This window comes from Coregonus lavaretus (genome assembly GCF_964263955.1).
Source record: "Coregonus lavaretus genome assembly, chromosome: 2".
Taxonomy (NCBI): Eukaryota; Metazoa; Chordata; class Actinopteri; order Salmoniformes; family Salmonidae; genus Coregonus; species Coregonus lavaretus.
Genome location: NC_139989.1, coordinates 44,597,912 through 44,618,279, shown reverse-complemented (window position 1 = coordinate 44,618,279; position 20,368 = coordinate 44,597,912). Strand labels below are relative to the sequence as shown.

The 20,368-nt window shown below is 41.6% G+C and overlaps 1 protein-coding gene across 2 annotated transcripts; it reads right to left on the bottom strand.

Annotated features, from left to right (window-relative positions):
* Nucleotides 1-3,415: 3,415 nt before the first annotated feature.
* On the bottom strand, nucleotides 3,416-19,656 carry LOC311137701 (DNA-directed RNA polymerase III subunit RPC8-like). Of its 2 annotated transcripts, XM_084172249.1 has the most exons (7): nucleotides 19,461-19,656; nucleotides 19,015-19,129; nucleotides 18,717-18,813; nucleotides 12,611-12,697; nucleotides 5,248-5,311; nucleotides 4,812-5,028; nucleotides 3,416-4,169 (listed from the first exon to the last, which is right to left on the bottom strand). In XM_084172249.1, the coding sequence occupies exons 2-7, from the start codon at nucleotides 19,123-19,125 to the stop codon at nucleotides 4,119-4,121; spliced, it is 627 nt and encodes a 208-aa protein (XP_084028375.1). In that variant the 5' UTR covers nucleotides 19,126-19,129; nucleotides 19,461-19,656; the 3' UTR covers nucleotides 3,416-4,118. The 2 variants fall into 2 exon arrangements, with proteins under 2 accessions (XP_084028375.1, XP_084028376.1); XM_084172250.1 differs by lacking the exon at nucleotides 12,611-12,697.
* Between the last annotated feature and the right edge of the window lie 712 nt (nucleotides 19,657-20,368).

The window sequence follows — 20,368 nt, the reverse complement described above, 5'->3', positions numbered from 1 at the left end:
GCCTGATGCTGACACTCCAGTTATGTGTTAGTCTGCTCACTGTCTCTGTTTTAATATCTCTTGCTATCAGGTACACAGGTCAGTTTGTTTCAGCAGGTTTCTTAACGGGCCTGCTGTGAAGAAGGAAGGAGAAGAAAACAAACTAAACTAAAATGTACGTTTGTGTTAAGACATTGACGAAAAGTGGATTGAAGAAAATAAACACCAGAAGGAACAACTGAGACAAAGACAGATTTCATGAAGTTCATCGCTACTGCAGAGAACATGTAGAGGAAGGGGAGGACAATCCTCCTCAGTGAATTTCATAAAAATAAAAACAGTAAAACATTGAAAAAGTTATCCTTTTTAGATAAAACTATACTAAATATATTCACGTCACCAAATACTTGATTAAAACACACTGTTTTGCAATGAAGGTCTACAGTAGCCTCAACAGCACTCTGTAGGGTAGCACCATGGTGTAACCGGAGGACAGCTAGCTTCCGTCCTCCTCTTGGTACATCGAATTCAATAGAAAACCTAGGAGGCTCTTGGTTCTCACCCCCTTCAATAGACTTACACAGTAATTATGACAACTTCCGCAGGACGTCCTCTCAACCTATCAGAGCTCTTGCAGCATGAACTGACATGTTGTCCACCCAATCAAAGGATCAGAGAATGAATCTAGCACTGAAAGCATAAGCTACAGCTAGCCAGCACTGCAGTGCATAAAATGTGGTGAGTAGTTGACTCAAAGAGAGAGAAGACAATAGTTGAACAGTTTTCAACAAATACATTTCTTCAAAAATGAAGGAGAAGCAAGAGAGAGAGAGTGTCATTTTTTTTCAGTTTCACTTACTTAGCAAATGAAGCTGGCTAGTTTAGTTACTCAAACACCCAGCTCAAATAGAGGGATGCTATGTTAGCTAGCTGGCTATGACTATCCAACACAACACTAGAACTCTTCCAAGTCAAGGTAAGCTTTTGATTTGATTAGTTTATTGCCACCAGGGCCCACCGGTGTAACTGCTTACTGACTATAATATAATAATAATATAATATGCCATTTAGCAGACACTTTTATCCAAAGCGACTTACAGTCATGCGTGCATACATTTTTGTGTATGGGTGGTCCCGGGGATCGAACCCACTATACACTGTAACGTTACTGCATGATTGTAGCGGGTTTACTAACACATTAGTTCTATTAGCTATGTTGACTAGGATGTTACTTTAGCTAATATGGGGACAACGATGTAGGCTGTGTGTAGCGGTTATGACATGGTTTGGCTTGGAACGTTTTTTTTCGCCAGGTCACATACAGCTGATGTGTTGATAATTGAAGTCCACAAACGAAGGAAAAAGGTGAGAGGAGGAGAGTACAGAGGCGAGAAGGAATACAAAGTGGCTGCTATGAATGTGAACTGTGTTGATGCGTGATCAGGGGTGTATTCATTCCGCCAATTCTGTTGAAAAACTTTTCTTAAACGGAAGCAAACGAAACGGGGATAAAAATATCTGAATTGGTCCGATAGAAACTCTTGTTTACAACTGTTGGACTAATGATTACACCCTAGATAAGCTAGATGCAGGCAAGAGTGCGCAAGGCGGTATTGAATGTGTCACTGTCTGTCAACTCAAATGTTTCTCTCGACCTGTGTGCACCTACGTTGTAAACTTTCATTCATAGGCTAGGTTGTAGCAACCTCACGATGGGTATAGGGAAAATTCGAGTATCATGAAGTAGCCTAAACCTATCGATGTTCCATTGAACTGGGTGAATGGAATATGAATGACTGTCATCCAACATGCTGTAATAGAAATAAGGCCATGCTCATGAAAAACAATATTATCCTCCCTCATTATAAACGGCACTGACCGCCACTGGTGCAAAGACATGGTGGTGCATATCGATGGCATGTGCACACAATAAGATAGGACACAGCACACTCTCCAAGGCCAAGATGGCTTTGCATGGTTTAAGATTGTTAAATTCTTTCGCTCTGCCTGCATCGTCAAGGTTACAGTAAAACAGAGTTCTCTGACAGCGCGCATGTATAGACCGCCGACGACAGAGCTGCTGGCAAAACGCAAGCGGTGTGTTTGTGACGTCAGCATGCAATACGGGAAAGCGTTGGATAATGACTGCAAACCAAAACAGTAGGGCTGCTACATTGTAACACCAAAATTGTCAAATTAGAGAAGTAGATGATCCTTTCACACGAATGCAAATTGACTGTGTAAAGAAGGATAGGAATCCGTTTTTATGAAGTAAAAATGACAATGTAAAAAGAGAGAAACAGTGAAGGCTATTTCTCTGGAGACTTTCTCTGGGCTAAATCAGAATTAAATATCTGAAATAGTCAGTTGACTCGGCTCAACGTGTCTTAATATCACAAGAAAAATCCCTCTACGTGAGATATTCATAACATTGTATGATTCGTCATGTTGCGGAGGCGTGCATTTCGGTTAAGTGAATGACCAGTCTGCATTCCCAGATGATTCTGTCAAAAACAAGCATATCATCCGATTTTTTCAAATTTCCAGAACAGTCGAAAAGGCGGCGCGCGCGAACAGACACCGTATAGGCATGAGAGGATGAGTAGCCTAGTCAAAGGTATTCTATAGCCAACAGTTGTCGTCATTCTCATCAACCCATTTCCTATAGCCTATTCTTTGGTCAAAAAGGCTGTCACACGTAATGAATAGGCGACATATTTTCTACAATCCAAACAATAGATGGCACACGCATACTTTAATATTTCTACAATTATAAAAAATTAAAAAAACATGGGCCTACTTACTGCATTGCTAGAGTCCGTTTGTCGGTAGAGGACGGGTGTGTGCGCCTTGGCAGTTACTATTATATAACATTAATTAAATAAATAACTCCAATAAATCCGCGTAGTGCCGCGGAATACCCTGATCTGCGGGGTGTTGCTGAGGCTGCGCAGCTGCCGCTGGCTGATTGTCCACTGTAGAGTCGAGAGAATGGGCGTGATGTTTGTGATGCCGACAGATTTGTTGTCATAACAAGACTGCTATGCTCATACACGTCAAAGCAGTTATTACATTAAACAATGAGGTATTCGTATTGTAAACTATACTGATGTATTCCTTCATGTAACGGTATAAGTAAAAATAACCTAAATCAAGATCAGAATATGATACATTCATTTGGCCTGGAAGAATCTGGCTTCTATGGTTTATAAAAAATGTTGTTAGGTGCTTCAGAAGCCAGACTTCCCACCCACTAAAATACACAAATTACATTGAGGTATAGTGCTTGTGGGTTCATGACAGTCCTTCCCAAGAACTATAATTTTTGTATGATCTTTTTGGGATACATGTCCTATTCACAATTATAAACTGGGTGGGTCGAACCCTGAATGTTGATTGGATGACAGCCGTGGTATATGAGACCATATACCACTGGTATGACAAAACATTTATTTTTACTGCTCTAATTACATTGGTAACCAGTTTATAAATGGCCAATATACCATGGCTAAGGGCTGTATCCAGGCACTCGTGCCTAAGAACATCCATTAGCCATGGTATGTTGGCCATTTACCACATCCCTTTGGGCCTTATTGCTTAAATAACCCAACTCAAAATCATGCAAACAAAAATGATCACTGATGAAACACTATACTGGTCACAAAGACAACACACAATTGTATATTTAGGCACACTCACTCAGACTTACATGGTGACACTAAAGAGGCCAATTGGGGCCTTTTACTCAGTCTTTCTTACTGTCATGTGCACCGGGTGTAAATGCTGGTACGTTAACAGTTATGGTGGTAGTATTTACAATATACAGAGGGAAGTGGATCTACACCTTTGCAAGGGAGACAGTTCTCCATGTCCCCAGTCTGTGTGCTCTATTAGTAATCCTTGCTACTGATCCCTTGTCCTTGGGTCTGCCATTATGAAGGCAGATAGGGCAGTTCCTATTATGGGAATCCTGGCTCCTCCACTTGAGCTCGCAGTTCTGTGTCCATGAGCCTCGTGGCACACCTGGGAGGAGGGACTCTGAGAAGAGTCCAAAAAGAAGGTGTATGTCCAAGCAGCTGGGATGAATACTTGACAGCTGTCTCCCCTGTTTTCTCTACTGTAATGGTCTCTCCCTTTCGCTAGCTGTTCCACCAGGACAGGAGGCCCAAGCCTGGCTCGCTAATGGTACCCTAGAACACAAGAAAGGCGTGGGGGGGGGGATGAATTATGGCCATTATTAGAGAAAACTGACATAGCATTGAAAAATACCTTAAAATAGTCATTTGTAAAAAGGATGTATGATGTAAAACCAAAAGTACACCTATGTGACGGACGTCACTGTGCTGTTAACAGTTTTGCCTCCTCGAACGAGTGGTCCTTTGCTTCGCAAGCACAAGTGACCACCCTGCTTGACAAAGTACTAACCAGTTGCACTACCCAAAAGGTACCAATTCGGCAGCACCATCGCCATAGACTTAGATATACAGCTCCAGCGCCCCAAAGCCTGTTTTAGCATGGGCAGCGCCCTTGAGGACTTTCACAATTTTGAAGTAGTCAACTGGGTGGGACTGGGGGAGAACATTGTTTGCATCCATCAGCTACCTAAGATCACATAATTCCTTCCAAGTCATCAGGAGGGATCAGCCAATGAATTATACTCCTGAGCAAACATTCCATACCTGCTCACTGGACGTTTTGAGTGAGCTTACCAGTACCATTTAACTCAGTTACATATACTGTATATGGATACTTGAAATTATTCAATTCACAACAATAGTAATTAAATATTTTGTAGTGTGAAATAAGTCTTATATCAGTGAGCGCTTTCTTACTAGCAGTGTGTAAGGGGCCTCTTTCTTCTGGCCACCGTCCTCTGCTCCTGGGGCTGAAGGGGTGTCAGTTACTGCGGCAGAAGGGCCCGTAGGCGACGTGTCCAGGAAGACTTCATCTGTGACCCGGAAGCGGATCTCCTCACCTTGGTCCATGTAGAGGTCATGGGCCCCTTCGTCCGTCTCATACTCCCACACCCACACCTGCTCCGTTTCATCGCTGGGGCAGCAGTCAAGGAGCGCATGCTGGATGGATTTATTTTCAGTCGCTTTTACAGGTAAACTAAAATGTCTATCGGATAGCTATCAACATGAGGTTAATTAACATTTACACTATCGTATTCCTGAGCCATCTACTGCAACTCAGCTTTCAAGCAACAAATTGTAAAATGTACACATTGGTAAGAAATACACAAACACACATCACTGAGTAGGATACAATTTTGCAGGCTGCTGTAGGGACTCTGGGGGAATGACGATGTCATCAAAGAATCCTAGGCTGACTGTAAAACAAAACATGGTAGTGTGAACAAATCTATACGGACAGACTGCCACATCAATGTTATACTTCATACTGAGACATTCTCCCTGTTGATCCACTTTATACATTGAGAGAGAGACAGGGTCGGTAGGAATCCCATTGCAGTGTGTACTGACTCCTCTGGGGCTGTGACGGCGGTGTATAAAAAGCAGCTGACCCAGATTAGTGTATCAGCAAATCACAGCATTTTCAAGTGTTCCTATTTTCACATGATGAGGCCTATTAGTCCAGAATAGACATAGGTCTATGCGTTATGGACAATGCTGTTGCACTGAGTCATATAGGCTCTTTTTTTTTCTTTTTTTCCCTAGGGGGTAGATCAGCTTTAATATTGCAGATCGATTGTAACTTCCATCAATGTAATTGTCTGCATCACTTCCAATCCCCCATATGTTTTTTTTCTCTCTCATACATACACATATACAGTGAGGGAAAAAAGTATTTCATCCCCTGCTGATTTTGTACGTTTGCCCACTGACAAAGAAATTATCAGTCTATAATATTAATGGTAGGTTTATTTGAACAGTGAGACAGAATAACAACAAAAGAATCCAGAAAAACGCATGTCAAAAATGTTATAAATTGATTTGCATTTTAATGTGGGATATAAGTATTTGACCCCCTCTCAATCAGAAAGATTTCTGGCTGCCAGGTGTCTTTTATACAGGTAAGGAGCTGAGATTAGGAGCACACTCTTAAAGGGAGTGCTCCTAATCTCAGTTTGTTACCTGTATAAAAGACACCTGTCCACAGAAGCAATCAATCAATCAGATTCCAAACTCTCCACCATGGCCAAGACCAAAGAGCTCTCCAAGGATGTCAGGGACAAGATTGTAGACCTACACAAGGCTGGAATGGGCTACAAGATCATCGCCAAGCAGCTTGGTAAGAAGGTGACAACAGTTGGTGCGATTATTCGCAAATGGAAGAAACACAAAATAACTGTCAATCTCCCTCAGCCTGGGGCTCCATGCAAGATCTCACCTCGTGGAGTTGCAATGATCATGAGAACGGTGAGGAATCAGTCCAGAACTACACGGGAGGATCTTGTCAATGATCTCAAGGCAGCTGGGACCATAGTCACCAAGAAAACAATTGGTAACACACTACACCGTGAAGGACTGAAATCCTGCAGCGCCCGCAAGGTCCCCCTGCTCAAGAAAGCACATATACAGGGCCGTCTGAAGTTTGCCAATGAACATCTGAATGATTCAGATGAGACCAAAATCGAGCTCTTTGGCATCAACTCAACTCGTCGTGTTTGGAGGAGGAGGAATGCTGCCTATGACCCCAAGAACACCATCCCCACCGTCAAACATGGAGGTGGAAACATTATGCTTTGGGAGTGTTTTTCTGCAAAGGGGACAGGACAACTTCACCGCATCAAAGGGACGATGGACGGCGCCATGTACCGTCAAATCTTGGGTGAGAACCTCCTTCCCTCAGCCAGGGCATTGAAAATGGGTTGTGGATGGGTATTCCAGCATGACAATGACCCAAAACACACGGCCAAGGCAACAAAGGAGTGGCTCAAGAAGAAGCACATTAAGGTCCTGGAGTGGCCGAGCCAGTCTCCAGACCTTAATCCCATAGAAAATCTGTGGAGGGAGCTGAAGGTTAGAGTTGTCAAACGTCAGCCTCGAAACCTTAATGACTTGGAGAAGATCTGCAAAGAGGAGTGGAACAAAATCCCTCCTGAGATGTGTGCAAACCTGGTGGCCAACTACAAGAAACGTCTGACCTCTGTGATTGCCAACAAGGGTTTTGCCACCAAGTACTAAGTCATGTTTTGCTGAGGGATCAAATACTTATTTCCCTCATTAAAATGCAAATCAATTTATAACATTTTTGACATGCGTTTTTCTGGATTTTTGTTGTTGTTATTCTGTCTCTCACTGTTCAAACAAACCTACCATTAAAATTATAGACTGATCATGTCTTTGTCAGTGGGCAAACGTACAATATCAGCAGGGGATCAAATACTTTTTTCCCCTCACTGTACCTTTCCATGGTAGCAAGATTTTATCTATTTTTGCTAACTTTCTATCAAAATGTATTGAAGTGAGATCATTTATTTCATTTGGGGTATGTATTCCGAGTATATCCACATCACCATCAGACCATTTTATTGGTAAACTACATGGTAATGTACATTTTTTATGTTTTAGTGATCCAATAAGTAATATAGTATATTTATCATAATTTGGTTGTAATCCAGAGAGGTTAGAACATATATCTAGATCCTCTATTAGGCTGTGGAGGGATTCAAGTTGTGGATTTAAAAGAAAACATGAATCATCAGTGTACAATGACACCTTTATTTTTAAGCTCTGGATTTCTAATCCCTTGATATTATTGTTGGTAGGAGTGGGCGATATACCGGTTTGATAGTAAAAACCGGTATTGTGCCGCGCCATGATATGGATTTAGCAATATCATGGATACCGCGATTTATTCAGAATTCATAAATTCGAATTTTGCATCAATATTTTTTTGTTCCAAATTTCAACTGAGTGATAGTACTAAGTAGCTACATCTTTTTTTTATTTTTTTTATCCAACCTTTCTTGGTTCTTACGAATAAAAGAATGTATGTTAATATGTTGACCTATTTTTATGAGCGCACGTCGCATGCACTTGTTGCACGCATGTAGTGCTAGCAACAAAGAAGTGTGCAGGCAGCTGCAGTTAGGAGGCAGGTTAACTATTGGGGGAAAACTTTACAATCCAGGATGAGCGAAAACACAGAAATTGATGTTGCTCAAGAGCAGGAGGATAAATTGGTTAAGAAGAAAGGGGGCACCTCTGTTGTTTGGAACTGGTTTGGCTTTAAAATCTCCGACCCCGACCAAAACACTACCCTATGCAAGTTGTGTCGTCGTGTTGTCTTAGCAAAAGGTGGAAACACGACCAACCTGTTCAATCACTTAAAAAACATACATGTCCGTGAGTATGAACAATGCACCAGAATGCGTGAGACAGTAAGCCCAGGAGCTCGCCCGAAGACAAGCCAGACTCGCACTCAACAATCAATTATATCATCATTTGCTGCCGGTACTTGCTATGAGAAGACGAGCAAAAAATGGATAGACATCACAGCTGCGATTACAAATCACATAGCGAAGGACATGGTACCGATTCAAACTGTGGAGAAAGAGGGGTTCAGAAAGTTGATTCAAACTCTGGACCCAAGATATGAGATCCCGAGCCGCAAATATTTTAGCCAAAAATGCCTGCCACAGCTTTACACAGAATGCTGGGACAGAGTTTACAGTGAGATAAATAACATTCCATTCTTCTCCACTACTGCCGATCTATGGTCAAGTCGTACCACAGAACCTTATATAAGCCTCACAATCCATTACATAGACGGTGACTGGAAACTGAAAAGTAAGTGCCTACAGACGTCTTATTTCCCAGACGACCACACCGGGGAAATAATTGCAGGTGGGCTGAGGGACATACTGTCGTCCTGGGGATTAAAAGAGTCGCGTCAAGTTTGTATGACGACCGACAGCGGATCGAACATGATCAAGGCATTGCAGCTGAACAAGTGGGCAAACCTTGGATGTTTCGGACACAGGCTGCACAATGCTATTGGTAAGTTTCAGGACTGTAGCCTAGGCCTACCCTGTATGATGCTTATTATTAAGAAAAAATACAGCTCACATCAGCCATGTACCGTAGGCTAAATCTAAGCACATCAGATTTGTAAAATGTGTAACAGTTTAATGTAAATGCCGTAAATCCTCAAACAAAGATTAAAAGTTATATTGTATTGTGATTTCTATATAAAAATGCATTATTATTAATTATTATTGTATTGTGATTCGATTATTTTTCACCCTATTATTTTGATTTCTTATTCCCAATTTCCAGAGAGGAGTGTCCAAAACGCTCCCGGGCCACAGGGGTGTGCGATTTCCCGGGCCACAGGGGTTTGCAAAAAGGTGGTTAGCACGTTCTCATACAGCTGGAAAAAGCAGAAGGCCCTGATGACAGCACAGAATGAACTAAGCCTGCCCCTGCACAAGCTCATCACAGAATCTCCGACAAGGTGGGGATCTCGTCTGAAAATGATGGAAAGAGTCCTGGAGCAGGAAAAGGCCATTACACAGGTCCTGGCAGGGGACAAAAAGACACGGCACCTTGTACCTACCTGGCAAGACATCCAGGTCTTGGAATCAGTCACAGCAGCACTGAAGCCACTCCAGGACTTTACAGATGCCCTGTCAGGAGAAGCGTATGTGAGCGTGTCCTATTTGAAGCCTGTCATCAATCTGTTAAATGCAGAGGTTCTAAATCTGAGCAAGGACGATACAGAACTGACCAAAGAGATCAAGATCAAGGTTCTTGATTACTTGAATAACAAGTACACTGACCCTGCAACAGATGAGCTGCTCTCCATGGCTACCTTTCTAGATCCAAGGTTCAAGACCAGGTACATGTCCGCTGAGAAACTGGAGGACATTAAGGTATTTATTCATTTGTTCTTGTTTTATTGCTTCAAATGTAAAGCACTTTGGGCTGCATTTTATGTATGAAAGGTGCTATACAAATAAAGTTTAATTATTTTCATTTTTTAAGGTGAGAGCTGCCTCAGAGACCGAAGCCCTCCTGGTGGAGAACACAGCCCTGGGAAAATCGTCTCTTGCAGAGGATCACACTGACAGGGAGAAAGAAGCTTCCACTGCTCATCAATCAGGCAAGAAGCCCAAGAAGAGCCTTGGGAGCTTCTTTAAGCAGACCAGCAGTGCACCTGCCTCATGTTCAGAGAGGCAGATCATTGAGCAAGAGCTGAATAGCTACATTCTGGCAACGGCAGCAGACAGCGAGTCTGATCCTTTGGAGTGGTGGCGATTTCACGGATCTAATTTTCCACGTGTGAGTTGTCTGGCAAAGAAATACTTATGCATCCCTGCCACAAGTGCCCCCTCTGAGAGGGCATTCAGCACTGGGGGCAATGTGGTGACATGTCACAGGGCAGCACTAAAGCCAGAAACAGTCAACATGCTGGTATTCCTGGCACGGAACTTGTGAAGAAAGTTCTAGTGAAGATTTGTTGATATTGTTGATAATTGATGGTTGAGGCTTGAAAGGTTTAGTTTCAAACGGTTAGTTTTTTACATATCTACGGACCGTAGCCAAAACAAACACACGTATTTGAATTTGTAATTACCTTATTTTCTTTATCTCCTGTTATTTTTTATTTAATTTTACTTAATATCTAATTTATATATATATATATATATATATAGGCCTACCTACCTCATGTTTACGGAATGCATGTTTGCACAATACAAATAAAAACTTTTCAGGTCCATACGGTCCAATGCCTCACTCTTTCTGGTTATATAAGGTTCAAATACATATTTTTCCTTAACTAATATAATTTAACCAAGAAGGGATATTAAAATGTGATTCATATTTTTTTACGTCATATATCGTGATATCATATCGATATCGTCTGGACAGTGGAAAATATCGTGATATGAATTTTAGCTCATATCGCCCACCCCTAATTGTTGGATATGATTTTAATAGCTAGCATCTCGATGGCCATAATAAATAGATATGCCGATAGTGGACAACCTTGTTTCACTCCTCGACAGTTTAAAACTTTTGGAGAAATAGCCATTATTTACTATTTTACACCTAGGGTTACTATACATGATTTTAATCCAATTTATAAGAGATTCTCCTAAATTGAAATGCTCCAGGCATTGATATACACTGCTCAAAAAAATAAAGGGAACACTTAAACAACACAATGTAACTCCAAGTCAATCACACTTCTGTGAAATCAAACTGTCCACTTAGGAAGCAACACTGATTGACAATACATTTCACATGCTGTTGTGCAAATGGAATAGACAACAGGTGGAAATTATAGGCAATTAGCAAGACACCCCCAATAAAGGACTGGTTTTGCAGGTCGTGACCACAGACCACTTCTCAGTTCCTATGCTTCCTGGCTGATGTTTTGGTCACTTTTGAATGCTGGCGGTGCTTTCACTCTAGTGGTAGCATGAGACGGAGTCTACAACCCACACAAGTGGCTCAGGTAGTGCAGCTCATCCAGGATGGCACATCAATGCGAGCTGTGGCAAGAAGGTTTGCTGTGTCTGTCAGCGTAGTGTCCAGAGCATGGAGGCGCTACCAGGAGACAGGCCAGTACATCAGGAGACGTGGAGGAGGCCGTAGGAGGGCAACAACCCAGCAGCAGGACTGCTACCTCCGCCTTTGTGCAAGGAGGAGCACTGCCAGAGCCCTGCAAAATGACCTCCAGCAGGCCACAAATGTGCATGTGTCTGCTCAAACGGTCAGAAACAGACTCCATGAGGGTGGTATGAGGGCCCGACGTCCACAGGTGGGGGTTGTGCTTACAGCCCAACACCGTGCAGGACGTTTGGCATTTGCCAGAGAACACCAAGATTGGCAAATTCGCCACTGGTGCCCTGTGCTCTTCACAGATGAAAGCAGGTTCACACTGAGCACGTGACAGAGTCTGGAGACGCCGTGGAGAACGTTCTGCTGCCTGCAACATCCTCCAGCATGACCGGTTTGGCGATGATTTTGTTGTCAGCACATTCAACTATGTAAAGAAAAAAGTATTTAATAAGATTATTTCATTCATTCAGATCTAGGATGAGTTATTTTAGTGTTCCCTTTATTTTTTTGAGCAGTGTATAAACCCCAGTCGTACTTTATCAAATACCTTTTCGAAGTCTGCTATGAATAGCAGGCCTGGTTTCCCAAATGTTTCATAGTGTTCTATTGTTTCCAGTACTTGCCTTATATTATCTCCAATGTATCGTCCATGTAAAAGACCTGTCTGATTAGAATGAATAATGTCCGACAATACCTTTTTAATTCTATGCGCTATACATTTTGCATCACAACACTGAAGTGTAAGGGGCCTCCAATTTTTTTTATGGACTGGATCTTTATATTTTCCACTTATATCCTGTTTCAGTAATAATGAAATCAGACCTTCTTGAGTGTCTGATAATCTACCATTTACATAGGAGTGGTTAAAACATGCTAATAACGGTCCTCTGAGTATATCAAAAAGGTTTGGTATACCTCGACTGGTATGCCATCCAACCCTGGAGTTTTCCCGGACTTAAAGTCTATAATTGCATCCAGAAGTTCCTCCTCTGTAATTTCACCTTCACGCTATTAGGACGATTAGGACTTAACATTCAGATGGGTGGTGAGAAAACTGGAAGGCGAGGGAAAAGATTAGGACTTTCTCTCACCATGTACTCCTTCTTGACTGCAGTACTTGATCTTTCCAACAAGAATCTCATCCAAGAAAGGGTGGAACACAACATACCTGAAGTGTACTAACAAACAGAGTAGGGAAAAGATAGGGTCACACCAAAATGGACACAGTCCTAAGAGAAAGTCCCTGCTCAGAAACAACCCTTAGGCCCTGCCCTCCAGGCACTTGTGTAGATCTGATAGGATTGGATAGGAATAAGGTGCAATATGGGTCTTTATAGAACGCCATTTGGGTCTTTGCGTGTCAAAAAAGATACGTCAAATAACACTATTTGACGCGTCAAATAAGCTTTTCATTTGACGTGCCAAATGACACTATTCTATTATAGAATGTTGTGTGCGCTAAATTTGTATGCGCAAGCCAAGTGCCACCACTACAGTCAGTAGCACCGTCAAAGCTGTAAAAAACAATCAAAGTCTGCAAACAAGCACACACACCGGCCACAATGTGTTTACAATACTGCTTTGGTAATAAGCCATTATTTGTTCGACTGAATGGGAAAACGTCAGTGTGAGCATTTGAAATAAGATCAGGATCAAACGAGCAGGATCAAAAATGTTAGCTAGGTAGTCCAACATTCTCCCCGACATGCAACCATCCCAGAGGCAGGGGAGAAAGGATGGTGATCCTGCTGCTTCTGCCTGCCAGCCAGCCAGCATTACATACATTAGGGGTATTTTAGATGATGACACCTAGCTAGATAGTTAGCTTGCTAACTATAGCTACGGAAACAGATTGTTGTTTTGCTATGTTTTTGGGGGAGAACATTGTTTGCATCCATCAGCTACCTAGCTTTTCTTCTGACCAGCAATGTCTCAGAGCTTGGGGAAGTGTGTGTCTGCCTTGTGTGGCTGCGGCAGGTGCGCGAGACAAAAACTTCACCAGAATCATAGCATACGTATCGGTAAATCACTGTGACATATGAAATACGAGTGATAGTTATTACACATTGATTACACTAAGTACAGTACATTTGTTTATGAACGTGTTAAATTATATTCAAGTCCTGTTTTGTCAACAAGCTTATTCGACGCGTCAAATAGTTATCTGAAGTGTATCTTCTTTGACAAGCAAAGACCCAATCGGCGTCCTATAATAACTTTGCATATTTCAATTCTTCCAGATCTACACGAAGTGCCTTAGGCTAGGTTGAAGATAACAATGGTTAAAACAACATAATTCCATGCAGAAGCATTCAAAAATAAACAAATTGATTGAACCAGCACTGGAGCGAAAATGACAAAGTGAATGTTAGCAGTAAAGAAAGTTCGTCATCAATGTGGAAAATAAACAGAATGGTTGGGAATGCCAGCTAACTACTCAACAAACACATAACATACCCGTTTTACTGTCACTATATCAATTTAAAATGTTTTTCAAATTATCTACAGCCTCTTTATTACTTGAGTTCCCGACAGTGGTCACATTTTCAATGCTAATCTTGTAGAATCAGCAACGGCGCTGGTCCAATGAATGTGTTTATTTGCGAACGCTCCGCATGGAATTATTACATTGTCTTAACCTGTATTTTTTCTACCTTAGGTAAGGGTCAAGGGTTGTTTTAGGATTGAGCCCACAAATGTATTCACTTGTTACCTCCAAATCAATATTCATATGAAACATGTAGGCCTATCAGCAACATTAAACAGGTTTCCATCCAACCATTTCATGCGGATGAATTACGCATAAAAAAAATTAACTCACAACAGGCCTGATTGAAACACATTTGAGGGCAAAATGTCAACAACACAAAATACACTAGACAACGGTGGATAATTTTTCCCATGTGAAATAGATAATCGTGGTCGAAACGCCGCAACTATTGATATAATAATCATCATGTCGAAGTAAACTTGGAGTCATGCAATGATATGTTACGTTGTAGCCTACTACCACCATGCCGTGGAAAAGCATGAAGAGTTTATAGGCAGATTAAATAAATGATGATGGTGGTTAAAGGCCCAGTGCAGTGAAAACTGATTTTCCTGTGTTGTGTGTATACAGTGGGGAGAACAAGTATTTGATACACTGCCGATTTTGCAGGTTTTCCTACTTACAAAGCATGTAGAGGTCTGTAATTCTTATCATAGGTACACTTCAACTGTGAGAGACGGAATCTAAAACAAAAATCCAGAAAATCACATTGTATAATTTTTAAGTAATTAATTTGCATTTTATTGCATGACATAAGTATTTGATCACCTACCAACCAGTAAGAATTCCGTCTCTCACAGACCTGTTAGTTTTTCTTTAAGAAGCCCTCCTGTTCTCCACTCATTACCTGTATTAACTGCACCTGTTTGAACTCGTTACCTGTATAAAAGACACCTGTCCACACACTCAATCAAACAGACTCCAACCTCTCCACAATGGCCAAGACCAGAGAGCTGTGTAAGGACATCAGGGATAAAATTGTAGACATGCACAAGGCTGGGATGGGCTACAGGACAATAGGCAAGCAGCCTGGTGAGAAGGCAACAACTGTTGGCACAATTATTAGAAAATGGAAGAAGTTCAAGATGATGGTCAATGACCCTCGGTCTGGGGCTCCATGCAAGATCTCACCTTGTGGGGCATCAATGATCATGAGGAAGGTGAGGGATCAGCCCAGAACTACACGGCAGGACCTGGTCAATGACCTGAAGAGAGCTGGGACCACAGTCTCAAAGAAAACCATTAGTAACACACTACGCCGTCATGGATTAAAATCCTGCAGTGCACGCAAGGTCCCCCTGCTCAAGCCAGCGCATGTCCAGGCTCGTCTGAAGTTTGCCAATGACCATCTGGATGATCCAGAGGAGGAATGGGAGAAGGTCATGTGGTCTGATGAGACAAAAATAGAGCTTTTTGGTCTAAACTCCACTCGCTGTGTTTGGAGGAAGAAGAAGGATGAGTACAACCCCAAGAACACCATCCCAACCGTGAAGCATGGAGGTGGAAACATCATTCTTTGGGGATGCTTTTCTGCAAAGGGGACAGGACGACTGCACCGTATTGAGGGGAGGATGGATGGGGCCATGTATCGCGAGATCTTGGCCAACAACCACCTTCCCTCAGTAAGAGCATTGAAGATGGGTCGTGGCTGGGTCTTCCAGCATGACAACGACCCGAAACACACAGCCAGGGCAACTAAGGAGTGGCTCCGTAAGAAGCATCTCAAGGTCCTGGAGTGGCCTAGCCAGTCTCCAGACCTGAACCCAATAGAAAATCTTTGGAGGGAGCTGAAAGTCCGTATTGCCCAGCGACAGCCCCGAAACCTGAAGGTCTGTATGGAGGAGTGGGCCAAAATCCCTGCTGCAGTGTGTGCAAACCTGGTCAAGACCTACAGGAAACGTATGATCTCTGTAATTGCAAACAAAGGTTTCTGTACCAAATATTAAGTTCTGCTTTTCTGATGTATCAAATACTTATGTCATGCAATAAAATGCAAATGAATTACTTAAAAATCATACAATGTGATTTTCTGGATTTTTGTTTTAGATTCCGTCTCTCACAGTTGAAGTGTACCTATGATAAAAATTACAGACCTCTACATGCTTTGTAAGTAGGAAAACCTGCAAAATCGGCAGTGTATCAATTGTTCTCCCCACTGTGTGTGTGTGTATATATATATATATATATATATATATATATATATATATATATATATATATATATATATATATATATATATATATATATATATACAGTGGGGAAAAAAAGTATTTAGTCAGCCACAAATTGTGCAAGTTCTCCCACTTAAAAAGATGAGAGAGGCCTGTAATTTTCATCATAGGTAAACATCAACTATGACAGACAAAATGAGAAAAATAAATCCAGAAAATCACATTGTAGGATTTTTTATGAATTTATTTGCAAATTATGGTGGAAAATAAGTATTTGGTCAATAACAAAAGTTTCTCAATACTTTGTTATATACCCTTTGTTGGCAATGACACAGGTCAAACGTTTTCTGTAAGTCTTCACAAGGTTTTCACACACTGTTGCTGGTATTTTGGCCCATTCCTCCATGCAGATCTCCTCTAGAGCAGTGATGTTTTGGGGCTGTCGCTGGGCAACACGGACTTTCAACTCCCTCCAAAGATTTTCTATGGGGTTGAGATCTGGAGACTGGCTAGGCCACTCCAGGACCTTGAAATGCTTCTTACGAAGCCACTCCTTCGTTGCCCGGGCGGTGTGTTTGGGATCATTGTCATGCTGAAAGACCCAGCCACGTTTCATCTTCAATGCCCTTGCTGATGGAAGGAGGTTTTCACTCAAAATCTCACGATACATGGCCCCATTCATTCTTTCCTTTACACGGATCAGTCGTCCTGGTCCCTTTGCAGAAAAACAGCCCCAAAGCATGATGTTTCCACCCCCATGCTTCACAGTAGGTATGGTGTTCTTTGGATGCAACTCAGCATTCTTTGTCCTCCAAACACGACGAGTTGAGTTTTTACCAAAAAGTTCTATTTTGGTTTCATCTGACCATATGACAGTCTCCCAATCCTCTTCTGGATCATCCAAATGCACTCTAGCAAACTTCAGACGGGCCTGGACATGTACTGGCTTAAGCAGGAAGACACGTCTTGCACTGCAGGATTTGAGTCCCTGGCGGCGTAGTGTGTTACTGATGGTAGGCTTTGTTACTTTGGTCCCAGCTCTCTGCAGGTCATTCACTAGGTCCCCCCGTGTGGTTCTGGGATTTTTGCTCACCGTTCTTGTGATCATTTTGACCCCACGGGGTGAGATCTTGCGTGGAGCCCCAGATCGAGGGAGATTATCAGTGGTCTTGTATGTCTTCCATTTCCTAATAATTGCTCCCACAGTTGATTTCTTCAAACCAAGCTGCTTACCTATTGCAGATTCAGTCTTCCCAGCCTGGTGCAGGTCTACAATTTTGTTTCTGGTGTCCTTTGACAGCTCTTTGGTCTTGGCCATAGTGGAGTTTGGAGTGTGACTGTTTGAGGTTGTGGACAGGTGTCTTTTATACTGATAACAAGTTCAAACAGGTGCCATTAATACAGGTAACGAGTGGAGGACAGAGGAGCCTCTTAAAGAAGAAGTTACAGGTCTGTGAGAGCCAGAAATCTTGCTTGTTTGTAGGTGACCAAATACTTATTTTCCACCATAATTTGCAAATAAATTCATTAAAAATCCTACAATGTGATTTTCTGGATCTTTTTTTCTCATTTTGTCTGTCATAGTTGACGTATACCTATGATGAAAATTACAGGCCTCTCTCATCTTTTTAAGTGGGAGAACTTGCACAATTGGTGGCTGACTAAATACTTTTTTTCCCCACTGTATATATATATATATATATATATATATATATATATATATATATATATATATATATCCACACTATGAGGTTGGAATATTCTGTGAAAATAATGATAATGCCCTTTTAGTGTAAGCGCTGTTTGAAAAGACCGCCTGAAATTTCAGCCTGTTTTTGTGGGATGGAGTTTTGGCCTGCCTGGTGAAATGACTTGATATTAAGATACATGGTCCTCTGTAGCTCAGCTGGTAGAGCACGGCGCTTGTAACGCCAAGGTAGTGGGTTCGATCCTCGGGACCACCCATACACAAAAAAATTATGCACGCATGACTGTAAGTCACTTTGGATAAAAGCGTCTGCTAAATGGCATATCATATTATATTATTATACAAATGGCTGTATTGGGCCTTTAAGTGCACAGTAAGCTTGTCCAATAAATATCGAGGGTGGTATTATTTGATTGCTATTTGATCTTGCGCTTATCCATATCTCATCATATAACCTACTCTGTCAACTTTATCAGCAAACTGTTGTCTAGAGAGCATGCGCCAAAACTACATTGGGCAAGTTTGCTATTTATTGTAACAGTTTGTGACAAAACCATCGGTCGAATTGAAAATGCAATGGAAACATTGAACTTCCATTTTTTATTCGGTACATGGAAATGTAAGCACAAAAGCGCTTTTTATGTGCACTATGTCATCACACAGATTTTTATCTGCAATAAGTGAGTTTGTGCATAAGGTGCATAATATTTTTATGCTGATTTTTGAATATTCGCATGAAAATCTGTCGCAAATTTTAATTTCCTTACCTTTGGTGTGGGAAGCTCCATCACCTGGGAATATGTAGGAATCCTCCAATTTTGTGATGTCATACAGACAGATACAGAGGCCAACCTGGTAAACCACCTGTGGACATGCAAGTAAAAACAGCCTAACATAAATAAATAAAGCACAGATAAGTTAACAAGACTACAATGTCACAATTGTGTTAGGCTAAGCCAAGCAAACATTAAAAGATGAACTGAGCTGACAATATACAGAACCCCTGTACTACCACAGATGAATAGGGGAGTTGGTTACAGTATTTTTGTTACTGCATCCTCTCACCTTATTGGCCAATTTCTTGTTGAGTTCTTCGGCTATGGCCTCATTGAACTGCCGCTGGAAATTCCATGGGGGGATTCTGACAGTGTCAACCATCTCGACCGCCACGAACATGATTCTGGTCCGTGGAAAAACAAGAAACAATATTTAAAGTAGCTATGAATCACAGAAAAATACCTTTCAGACAGGGTGGTATTTACATTTTAGTCATTTAGCAGACGCTCTTATCCATACATTTTCATACTGGTATGCCAGTAAGTCTGCCTGTCAACCATATGGTAAAGTGCTATAGCACAGGTACATTTACCAGCTACCTTATAATATTCCATTCCATTGTTACAGTGTAATGAAACAATATAGCCAGTGTATAACAATTTAAATCAAGGAACATGTTATCTCCCTAGCTAGCTAGCTAACACAGCAACAACTGTCCTGAAACTGTTACCTACCTTTCCTTTGAATCTTTTAAACTACTAAAATTAACATTCTGACAATATATCTTCAACTGTAAGGATCAACATCTTATTAGTTTGAATAAATACTGGTATCATAGATAAATTGACACCAAAATCCCCATCTTCGTGTCGCTAGCTTCATAAAATCAAAAAATAATGTTTACACGTGTTGATTTACGACATTATCATTACGGTTTACGGCAGATCGCAATGTTAAAGGCACAGAACGCTTTTTCATACTTGCCAGTTAATTTGAGCAGCAATTTTATTTTAGTATCTCGTTCCTCAAAGTTCTTGGCTTCCTCCTCTGGTCTCCTTTCCTTATCTGGTCTACTCATCTGAGAACTCATACGTTTGTTCTCACCTGCCCAGTTCTTCTACGTTAGTGTAAGAAAGGACACAGAGAAAGGAAGCCACTTCAGACTATTGCGATACACAGTATTTGTCTTTACACTCAGAGGGCTTCATGGGTTCATGGGTTCGGGTCTAGGTCTGGTTGTAATCGGGTCCAGGTCTAATTGTTCTCGGGTCACCCTTCAAAAAAAGGTGTTCGTCTGATTGACCTCGGGTCAGGGTCCAACCTTTTGGACCCGTGAAGACCTCTAGTGTGGGGGTAAGTCTCATTCGAAAAGCACCAAAATGGCAAATTTCCACTAGGGACTTACCTCAGTGTTTTACCAAAAAGGCTCACTTTTGTGTTTCCAATTCCACAGCCCTGCTCCAAACAATTAACACAAGACTAGAGCCTACATTAACATAATCACTGGCAACACCCTGGTGCTGTAATGGAAAAACCAGACGTAGGTTAAGCCTAGTCATTCGACTGAAAATCTCCATAGAAGTACTTCTTAGTCAATCTGTGTCCGGGAAACCGCCCCTATTACAGCTAAGGGATTCTATAT